General features: G+C 40.1%; 1 protein-coding gene across 4 annotated transcripts in view; it reads left to right on the top strand.

Moving 5' to 3' along the window:
* The window catches only part of ADD3 (adducin 3 (gamma)), a 54,781-nt gene extending 50,571 nt beyond the window's left edge, over positions 1-4,210 (top strand). For 3 of the 4 annotated variants that reach the window (XM_005874547.2, XM_014546406.1, XM_005874549.2), the window contains 2 exons: positions 1,250-1,345; positions 1,950-4,210. In XM_005874547.2, coding sequence (XP_005874609.1) covers positions 1,250-1,345; positions 1,950-2,242 — 389 coding nt within the window. In that variant the 3' untranslated portion in view covers positions 2,243-4,210. The remainder of the gene's footprint in view (positions 1-1,249; positions 1,346-1,949) is intronic. The other variant, XM_005874548.2, reaches the window with a different exon arrangement.
* The last annotated feature ends 7,458 nt before the right edge of the window (positions 4,211-11,668 follow it).

Raw genomic sequence — 11,668 nt, 5'->3', positions numbered from 1 at the left:
AGGAGCTGCCCCCTGGTGGTCAGTGTGCTCCCACAGGGGGCGCTCTGCTCAGCCACAAGCCAGGCTGACGGCTGCCAGTACAGCAGTGGTGGTGGGAGCCTTTCCCGCCTCCTCAGCAGCACTAAGGATGTCAGACGGCAGCTTAGGCCTGCTCCCCGCTGGCAAGTGGACATCCCCCGAGGGCTCCCGGGCTGCCAGAGGGATGTCTGATTGCCAGCTTAGGCCCAATCCCCCAGGGAGCGGGCCTAAGCCAGCAGGTGGTCATCCCCCGAGGGGTCCCAGACTGGGAGAGGGCACAGGCCAGGCTGAGGGACCCCCTCCCCGAGTGCACAAATTTTTGTGCACTGGGCCTCTAGTGTAATTATATTAAATGTTCTAAGTGGTATTATTGAATTTGTTTGTTCTAACATAAAGATGAGAACTTTCTCTGTTACTGTATTTTGTAAAATGTCCCTCTTTAATCTCTTATTTTTTGAAAGCCTAAAGATGCCAGGTAACAAATATTACACTCTAGAGCAGTGATGGCGAACCTATGACACGCGCGTCAGAGGTGACACACGAACTCATTTTTTTGGTTATTTTTTCTTTGTTAAATGACATTTAAATATATAAAATAAATATCAAAAATATAAGTCTTTGTTTTACTATGGTTGCAAATATCAAAAAATTTCTATATGTGACATGGCACCAGAGTTAAGTTAGGGTTTCTCAAAAAGCTGACACACCGAGCTCAAAAGGTTCACCATCACTGCTCTAGAGCCATCACCTTTATTTATAACTTTATGGTTTTTTCCACATTCATTATGACCTTCTGAATTAGCTCACTAATATTGCTCTGACAGGAATCACTAATTGGATATTGTTAAAAAATTCAGTGAAGCATTCTGCCTCATTAATGTAACATTGGTGAGGCCTCATAATTCTTTTCATCTGGCTGCTCAGTATATTTTAGTTTCCTAACACCCTAGAAAAGGCTCATCGCATACGTATTATTTGCCTGGGTTGCCAGTAGCCATGCTTCCTTGGTAAGCATGTATGTAAAATTACTATTCACAGCCAGAAATTCTAACACATTAACTTCCTCCTAATGCACAATTATTGAGGTATGGGGTAACCGTTAGCATGCGCAGCTCATTGCTGACGAGTTTCTCATCTCTGTGTATGCAGGCATTCGACTTATGCACTAACCTCCCTGAAATCTTATGCTTCTTTGTTTTGCATGGCTTTTAACTAAACTCTTATCCAACAGATGCTGAGCAGGAATTACTCTCAGATGACGCTTCATGTGTTTCACAAATTCAGTCTCAAACTCAGTCACCGCAAAATATCCCTGAAAAATTAGAAGGTATTCAATGTAATTTCCCATAGCATTCACTGAGTTAATCTAAAAAGCTTCCTCTGTCATTTGAGTCTCTGTAAGGAAGTTGAACACCTGATTGCAGTAAGTTTGCCATAGATTTTACTTAAAGCTCCCAATTATTTTATATTTTTTAGTAAGTGGGGTGCTACCTTTGTTCAGCATTTATATTGACTTACCTTATTTTGCATTTTGGTAACTCATAATTCTTAAGAATTTGTGAAATTAAAATTGGTTTATCATATGTCTTCCAATCAGAAACATGAAACCTTTTCAATTTTGATTCCCAAACAACCCCAAAATTAAAGAAAAATATATGTTGTCTTCCTCATTTATATTGACTTGATTTATAGTGAAACTGTCAAGTCATCAGACTGGACTTTATCTAGCCTTCATTTTTAGTCTAACAACTTTCCCCTTTATACTATGTAAGAAAATTTTCCTCATGCTAGTAGATCTACTGGTATAGTCCATTAAAATAATGATCTATCCTTATTGGAATTAAATAATGCCTTAGTACATTGCTAAAAAATTTCAGTTTTGCAAAGATGTTAACTATATAAAATAACCAAAAAACCCTCCCCTTTTGTAGAAAACCATGAGCTATTTTCCAAGAGCTTCATCTCCATGGAAGTGCCTGTCATGGTAATGAACGGCAAGGATGACATGCATGATGTTGAGGATGAGCTTGCTAAGCAAGTAAGCAGGTTAACCACAAGCACAACCATAGAAAACATCGAGATTACCATTAAGTCTCCTGAGAAAATTGAAGAAGTCCTGTCACCTGAAGGCTCGCCTTCAAAATCACCATCCAAGAAAAAGAAGAAATTCCGTACTCCTTCTTTTCTGAAAAAGAACAAAAAAAAGGAGAAAGTCGAAGCCTAAAGGAAGTCTTTTTATAATTATTATTATTACAATGTGACGTTGCACATTTAAATACCACATTTAAGTTGATGGTTAATATGCAGTGGTAGATCAGATTGGGGGTGTAGCAAACTGGACTCTGAGAACTGGAAAGGGGTTTTACTAAAAGAAAAACATATTATGAAGAAAAGCTTTCAAATTCATCTCTCGTTTTATATGTCAAAAAAGGCTTTGAATTTTTAAAAAATTGCTAGTTTTGATTAGCTCTACCTTCATGAAGTGTTATAATTCACCACAAACAGATATCTGTCTGAATTACTTCAGGCCTTCTCTGTATCTGTTGGAAAGAAATTACCAGTGAACAGGGGAGAGAATTTTTATTTCTCTACACCTGCTTTACTTGGTAATCAGATTATAATTTTTTATCATTTATTATCGACTGTACCTTTTTGGTTCCCATTGTTTCAATGGGCATTAATAGAATGCTTTAAAAAGCTTCTAAGATAAGAATCTATAGCATTAGTATACACTGGCACATAATTTTTTTAAAAAAATATATAAGAAAAGATTCATTTGGAATTTTATTCATAGTATAAAATTTCCTCACCTGAAGTAACTTTGTTTGCCAAAAAAGGTCATTTTAGTAAAATATAATTTTTGAGAACGTCCTTTTTTATTCATTTAGAAAGCCCCTTATTTTTCCACAAAGGGGATTTTGTACACTTACCATGGGTTATTTAGTTTAACTCTGGCAAAAACGATTTTTGTATGTTGAGATGTTTGTATACCATTCAGTATAAAAATGTCATAAGCAAATTAGCCAATCATTTAACAACAGAGCAGATTTGAGGCTGCTTGGTACTAAATATACTCAAATATAACTCAAGAATCCAGGGACTTGGTATCAAACATGATTAGAGGATTTAAGGTATAACTAGATTCATATTTGAACCTTACAATGTATTTTTCTCTTAGTATTGCTAATGAATGAAGAAGCTCTCATATGGTAACCAAAGGAAAAGGAAAAGAATGAGAAAGTGAAGAGAGAATGGAGGGAACACAGGAGGTGTCATGAATAGAAGAATTCTAGTTTGATAATGACTCATAGTCACGATAGGATTTGAAGTGTAATTTATTCGAAACCAGTCCCAAATTTCTAAAATTCTGCTTCTCTACCAAAATCATTGTATTTCTTGGTTGGTAGTTCAGTTATGAAGGGTCATATCCTTGCAACTGATGTATCGTTAGAAGGCAGCACTAGGAAAAGTCAGTAGGTCTAACCTCCCTCCCCTAGTGATAAAACTACCACTTCTTAATTTTTACAAATGTTTTTATCTTTTCAGTTAACTTTCTTTCTAATGTAAATAAAAAATTAAACCTAGGATTAATATAGTTTTTTTCCCCCTTCACCCAAGTGATGTCACAAATCAATGTAAAATCAATGATCCAAAGTGATCAGTGGGTGAAAATAATCCAAAGTGTTTCTGGAGGATGAGTTGGCATGAAAACATTACATTGTTAACTGTGTGTTCTGGGCTGGTTCTGTTTGACTGTGTGTGTATGATGATGCAAAGTTGAAACAGAGCTGAAAATTTCATTCTAAATCTCACCAACTACTGGAATCAGTGTTTTAATCTCTTAGTGCATACTTTCAGTTTAATTCTGTATTTGAGGGGTTTTTTTTATGTTCTACATCATTTATGTTGTATTACAATGTAATGTAGAAACAGTAACCTGTGAACTATGCTTTTCCATAACTTTTTAAATATATATATATATCTTAAATGAATGCAGTGTGCATTAATATTTTTTAAACTACAACAGTGAACTATTTGCACCTTTTGCTAATGCCTCTATTTACTTGCTTTGGCATAAAGAATGAGCCAATGAATTTCTGTGTCCTGTGGAAAATGTATAAATGATATCTGATATTGCTCTTAGATGTAATGCTAATTAATGTGAAATCACAAATAAACAGTATTTTAAATACATGGATTTGGTATCATGAGCTTTCAACTCGGGGTGATTACTTAACCTGAATTACTTTGTGGACTGAGTTTTATACTGCAGTGAGATTTTGAGTAAGATTGGTGCTTTTGAATAGGGGATGTCCTGGTAAATTTATTTTCAGATTAGTTTAAAATTAACTATATAAAGCCCTTCTTGTTTTAGCTCATATTGAAAGACAAGTGACCTATTTTTTGTCTTGATAGTGTATGGAGACCTTAACTATATCTCTGAGATCTAAAGATCTTTGAAGGATTGAGCATTCTCAGTCTTAATTCTGCTCTTCAGATCTATGGATGTAAAATAGAAAATATTATAGAATACATGCTGAGTTTATATACATTACCGTTGTCTTGTTTTTTATGTAACAATAAAGAAAATAGCAGAAAGAATAGAAAATAGGTTACAATTCCACCACATCAAAAAATATATATTTTTTTTAAATTCCAGCTCTTGTTCAGTTATATATGTATTGCCAATATAACAGGGTGTTTTTTTTTCCTTCTTAACATAGCATAATCCACCCTAGAAATTTTCAAACTAAATCCCTCACATGAATGACTTCTTGTGATTTTTTCAACTTTCTTTTAAAAATAGAGGGCAAGAGGGGAAATCATGTGAATTGAGGGTTCTCGTTAATTGAAGTTTTTACTATAATTACCCATTATAAAAATGAAGGGTATGGGCAGAGAAGAATAGATTCATAGTTCTTGGGCATATTTAATTATTACCTTGGCTTGTAAATAGCCCTGTGGTGAAAAATTGCTGTTTTAGAAAGATGCTCATTTCAAAAATCCCTTCCGTAAAGCAACAAAGACAATTGTCTGCAGTATTCACTTGAGAGTCAACAGCATGAAGGGTGATAATTGCCTTCATGCCTTTTCCTCTGTTGATTATTATTTGCATTCATCAGGGAATAAAGAGAACTGAATGGATCAAATTGTGATCGCATTGGTTTCTCTTAACATTAGCTCTTTTTTCTTGACATAGAAAACACAAAAAATATACATAACCTAAATTGTAATCTTGGCTAGAACAGGTTTTTAAAAAGAAGTCTTCTTTGTGGCCACTAGAGGGTGCAATAGACCTAACAATCCAGTGTGTTTCTGGTCCTTGCACTTAACTTCCCTTTTATTAGTCTGCAGACGCCACCATGTTTATTGTGAAATACCCAGAACTTGGAATAGAAGACATTCCCTTCATTGCTTATCATTTCCCTCACTTGATTGTTTTCAACTTTGTTGTCCCGTTTCACCAACACCAATACCACCAACAGGGACTCTGAAGTCTAGGAAAACACTGAACATTTTTGAGGTGTAGTTTCAGAAAAAAACCATGGTAGAAAAATGACTCCGGGAGAGTTTTCATGCCTTTGAGTGGCAATGTAATGCCTCTTTTAAAATATTTGGCATTTTTTGACTGAGGTGATAATTGATAATATCTATCACTTGTTGCTAAGTGCTTTTCATGTATGACCTCATTAGCCTTCAACATCTCAACAAAGTAGATGATGTCCCTATTTTGTAGATAATGAGACCAGGGCTTGTTAAAAAACAAACAAACAACGAGGTGCAAGTATTTCACCCGTAGAGATTTCTGTTTCTACGTACACCTTTATTTAAGTGACTGTACTTGGAGACAGTCTTTCTTGGAGAAAAATCTAGTGTATATGCTGGAGATGAGGCCAAGGATAAGCCTTTGAGAACTTTTCATAGAAAAAATAATTTGTGAATTCTGTTTCTAAAATAACTGGTGCCATTTGTATGCGGCTCCAGGGTACATTTTTGTGAGATTTTTTAGGAAGAGTCAGCCCCCTTATTTTGGACCATAAGTCCAACTCTGGTGACTTCATGTGTTGATATACGCTATGCGATATACATTGGGGATAAAACATTAACTTTTGATTCGGAAGACACTTTTTGTTTTTCAACAAGTTGCCCCAAGAATGAAGAAATTAATGAATCCCTGGAGAGTGGGAATGACCCAGGAATAGGTCATCCTTCAGGGTGAGAACCAGCTCCTGACTCTTCAGCATGACACCGGAAGGAGGGCACCTATACCTTTTTTTTTTAAATTGATTAAGTTATTACATATGTGTCCTTATCCCCACATTACCCCCCATCCCTCCTCCCACTCATGCCCTCACCCCCCTGTGGTCTGTGTCTATTGGTTAGGCCTATATGCCTGCATATAAGTCCTTTGGTTGATCTCTCCCCCTTACCCCCACCCTCCCCTACCTTCCCTCTGAGGTTTGACAGTCTGATTGATGCTTCTCTGTCTCTGGATCTGTTTTTGTTCATCAGTTTATGTTGTTCATTATATTCCACAAATGAGTGAGATCATGTGGTATTTATCTTTCTCTGACTGGCTTATTTCACTTAGCATAATGCTCTCCAGTTCCATCCATGCTGTTGCAAATGGTAAGAACTCCTTCTTTTTTACTGCAGCGTAGTATTCCATTGTGTAGGTGTACCACAGTTTTCTAATCCACTCATCTACTGATGGGCACTTAGGCTGTTTCCAAACCTTAGCTATGAGGGCACCTATACCTTTGCTTAAGTTGCCAAAAAGACTTGGGTAGAAGCTCTTTATCTTTTCCTCTTTTTTCCTTTTTGATTTCCAATGTTGGGGGCAGGGAGAGACATTCTAAGGGAAGGGTTATTTTAAAAACTTGAAAAGATGGTTTAGTTCATATAAGTAGTTTTAAAGAGGAGAAATATACTATATCTATTTACGCCTTTATTTAAGTGACTATAGTTGGAGACAGTCTTTCTTGGAGAAAAACCTAGTGTACATGCTGGAGATGAGACCAAGGATAAGCCTTTGAGAACTTTTCATAGAAAAAACAATTTGTGAATTCAGTAGTTTTCAAAGAGATTTTATTTCTGATCTGACCATTAGGGGGCAATCTTGGGTCTAAATTTAGTTTTAGCTCATTGAGAGAACTTCCTTCAAATATCTCTGAGCTTGGCTTGAGAACTTCATTCTGATTGTGCATTGCTACATACAGTGTAAGGTTGAAGAACGTTTATAGAGGCCAAATTACTTTATTCATTCCTTACAGCCTAGTTATCTTGTTCTGACTTAGAAGGAATCTGCCCTCCAGGGAAATTGTGTTTGCCTAACCATACAGCTCAGAGGCATACACTAGGGTTCAAGCAAAGGTCTTCAGGTTGCATCCCCTGCTTTTCTACTATCACCACCTAGGAATAGATCAATAGAGTAAATAAATAGATAAGTATACTTTTCTGAAGTTATCTGCAAATTAATGATTAGAACTTTATCATGGGAATAATTAGACCTATCGCAGGACCAAGCAAATCTGAGTCTTATTTATCAGCCTGAGTCTTATCAACAATTGCTTTTCCTAAAATTTCAGGTCCTAAAATTTCTGTGAAAGTCTTTTATGTATTTTCTCAACTTAATCATGGTGCTTAGTTCTTTACCGCTGCAACCTATATTTTAAACTAGGGGCCCAGTGCACAAATTCATGCACCATGAAAGGAACAGTGGGCCACGAGGCTGTGATGGGTACAGGAGCTGGTCTCGGCCCATCCTCTGTGCCCTGCCGCTCCCACCCCAGCCCCTGGTCCCCTGTCTGCTGGCAGCCCCACTCCCACCACCGCAGCTCCCAGGTACTGACTGCACTGCCCTGCTCACACACGCTGCTGCTGCTCTGATCACCCCTCAGGAGCAGGGGAAGGTGGAAAAGCCCTCGGGAGTGATCAGGGCCGGCAGCCGCTGCTCACACCCACTGACAGTGCTGAGTGATCGGGACTGGCGCCGGGTGCTGGCAGCAGGTGTGAATGGTGGTTCCGGCACCAGCTGTGGGTGCGAGCGGGGCTGGTGCTGGCAGCGGGTGTGAATGGGGCCGGTGCCAGCAGCAGGTCCGAGTGCCAGGCAGGACCACAGCATGCAGGAGCAAAGAATTTTCAGTAACCACCAGAGGCTTGCCCTGATGACAGCGACTGGTGCCCCACCTTGGTCTGGCGCCCCCACTCACCTGCTACACCATCCTGCTGTGGCTGATGCCCACCATGTTCCGCACGCACCCCCTAGTGGTCAGCGCATGTTATAGTGACTGGTTGATTGGTTGTTCCGCTGTTCTATTTGCATATTAGCCTTTTATTATATAGGATTATTATATAGGATGCTGTTGTTATACCTTAAATGACATACTAGTACTTTTTGATACTCCCTCTATAGCAAAAAAAAAAAAGTAGTGTGTTTTATTTAGCAGAAAAAATAGATGGGTATATATATATACATATGGTCCACAATTATTTTTAAGGCCTATGTAATTTCTGGTTGGGTGAGTCTTGACTGAAGCAATGGTGAAGGTTGTTGATTATGCTAGCTTTTTTTCCCCTACACACACTACTTTAGGTTTTGTCCTCCAGGGCCAGCCTTGACCTAGCTCATGTGTGTGTTTTTAATCCCATATTTTCAGTCCAGGTAACTCCTGTCTCTAGACAAAATAATGGTTCCTTGCTAAACTCCATACCTTCAAATCAGCAGCATTGACTTTATTCATCTAATTTGGATTTGCACAGAAGAATATTAAATTTCTAAGAAAAGAAATTCTAAAACTTTTAAATGTGCTTTTGAAATGACAAATAAGAACAAATATGTAGTACAAACTCTTAAAGATGAGGATTTTCCTCATTGTCTACTTTATTAGACTACCTCTCAAAAAGCCAGGAATATGTGAGCCCTGTAAAAAGACCAAGTTGGGGGTTAAGTAATTGGACTTTTTAAACCAAACAATGTTCTAGCCAGTTTAGACTTGAGATTTTTCAAGAAAACACTTGGATTTCCCAAAGCTGAAATATCCTAATAGCTGGGGATGGAAATGAGGAAGTGGTAAGCTTATAAAATGCAGGCGCTAAGACGTAGACTGTTCTGTGGATTTCCCACTTGTACTCTTGACTTAAATGACCTTTTCTGATCATTTGAAACACACACACACACACACACACACACACACACACACACACACATTGGTAGTGACAGTCCCAGCCTGGACCTGGAGTTGCAGTGTTGCTAGACTCTTTTCAGTGATTTGCCAGACTAGTGTCTGTCCTTATTTACTTAACATGGGGTATTTTTTAATTTTATTGTTGGGGTATTACAGATGGCATTTTCTTTCATAACCAGGACTTAAATGAGTTGCCTTTTCCAAAAGCAATAGCTTCTGGTGACTCTCACTGAGCAGAGCTATGGAGGAAGTCGTCGTTGCGCTCTATAACTCGCCCCTTTCCTGTTGAGTAATGCCCTGGGAGCTGGCTTTCAGGGGTGGCTGCTATGGTAGACTTTGACTTCAGAATAGATGACTCCTGACAGTTTTATGAGGGAACATGAGATACAGCCCATTTGTTGGGAGGCACGGGCATACTCTTCCAAAGGTGTTTACTTGACTAACAAGTGAAGGTTAAACATTACTTCCTACCTGCTTTCTCTTTTGGGTATGTTGGCTTCAATTCTGTCAACTGAAATGAAGGTCATTTGAGGTTCTTACGACAACCAACAATGCATTCTAAGTATTATCTGCTGGTCCCCAGTGGGGAGCGGAGGGGAGAGGCTCCCAACACACCCGGATGTTTGGATGTGTTAAGCCTTTTAGAAAACATTATGTGGCCATTGCAAGATGTTTCATTTTCAAAATATCTTTTAAATAATTTTACACAATGGGATGGTGAAGGCCTTGGGTGAGGGCGTAGGGGGCTAGAGGGAGTTGATGGGTCACAGGGGGGCATATATAATACTTTCAACAATAAAGATGTTTAAAAATAAATAGTTTTATATTTTAGAGTCATGTATATGAAATAATTTTGTGTAGGTATGGTCTTGTGTCTCCATCTTGACCTTTAGGTTAATATTGAGCAAGAGGCACACACATGCACTTGCTAAAGTCGAGCTGAGCGTGGCTCAATTCAGTGCAGAGGAACAGGGCAGGCTGGGTGGGGCAGGCGCTGGAATTCTGCCCACTCGCTGAGCAAAGTCAGGTGTTGGGGGAACAGCTTGCGCTGAAGCAGCTCATAGGACGGCCGGCCCAGCAGGTGAAATATGGAATCTGGAAGACGTGGCAATCAACCAAAAGCACAATCTGGTAAAGTAGTCTATCGGGGAAGTGGAAGTCCTGAGCAGGAATCCGGCACATGAAAGCAGGACTGCCAAGTCTGGTGGCGTGTGCAGGAGCCCCAGCCCCAAGCTAAGCTTCGAGAGCAGCGCTTCCTCCACTTCCTGTGGGGCAATGGCAAGGTCAGGGCAGGGCCTCAGGCTTCGGGGGCCTGAGAATAGCTGGTCAGGACAGGAACTTCGATGTGAAGAGAATGGCAGATGGGGATCCTGTTATCAGAGCAGAGGGACACGATGCTGCTCAGAATCCCAGGTGCAAGTCAATGCTCACGGCCAAGACACGAGGTGGGGACTGGCCTGGAGACTTGCAAGGAAGGCTTGATGTTGAGGGAGTTTCAGAGCCTGGAGTTGGAGGTAGCTTAGTTCTTCCTGCCTCATCAGGACCCGTCCTGGAGACCACAGCCAGGTGTGGGGGTCAGGTGACCCCAGCCGTTGGGGGACAGGAATGCTACAGAGACAGGAAGGGACCTGGCTTCCACAAGAAAAGCAGCCCATATGACAAGAGACATGGCCACATGAGTGCTACAGGGCGGCAGGAATGCGTTACTAATATTTCACATGAGGACCAAAACGACTCATGAACAAGGGCCAAGTGCTACCCAAGTACTAGCTATGAAGATGGCCTTCTGTTTCTTGCAAACTAATTTTTTTCTAGCTGAGGCATAGTTTCACCATAGAAAAACGGGCTCTCGCGATACCTCTGGCCCCCTACTGGGAATCACTGTAAGATATTCCCCAAGAGTACTAACTGGATAGAAGAGAACCAGAGAGAGTGCTCTGTGTTTCCTCCTCCTCCTCCTCCTGGAATACATGAGCCTGTGGTTGTAGATTAGAGAAACAGCTTTGATGCTCCCTGATACGTCCTCCATAACCCTCTGGTTGTGGAAAAAGTCTTTTGCTCTTGAGTCAGAAGACCTCTCTGCTTTGTCTTGCCACTTGCCCAAATAATGACCTCTCCATTCACTCCTCAGCCTGCTAGAGCGAATGGGTTCCTTGGGCCTTTACCTGTTGGAGCTCCGATCTGTCATCATCATCTGTGTGAATCATTCCGTCTTCTACTCCAGCAGCTGTCCAAAGAACACCTGTTCCTACTCCCTGGCAAACAGCCTCTTAGCACCCCACCCCCCTTAACCCACATGCCCAGCAGAGAGCTTGCACCCTCCCAGGCGCCTTTCTAGCTCTCCAAGCATCCTCCGCCTGGCCTCACTGATGGAGGATGTTTCTTGAATCAAAATGACTTTCTTCTTCAACTAAACGCCACTAGCACTTTAGGATCACACTGAGCCTCTTACGTTAACATTA

The sequence above is a fragment of the Myotis brandtii genome, unplaced genomic scaffold, assembly GCF_000412655.1.
Source record: "Myotis brandtii unplaced genomic scaffold, ASM41265v1 scaffold441, whole genome shotgun sequence".
Lineage (NCBI taxonomy): Eukaryota > Metazoa > Chordata > Mammalia > Chiroptera > Vespertilionidae > Myotis > Myotis brandtii.
This window is presented reverse-complemented; position numbering and strand designations above follow the sequence as displayed.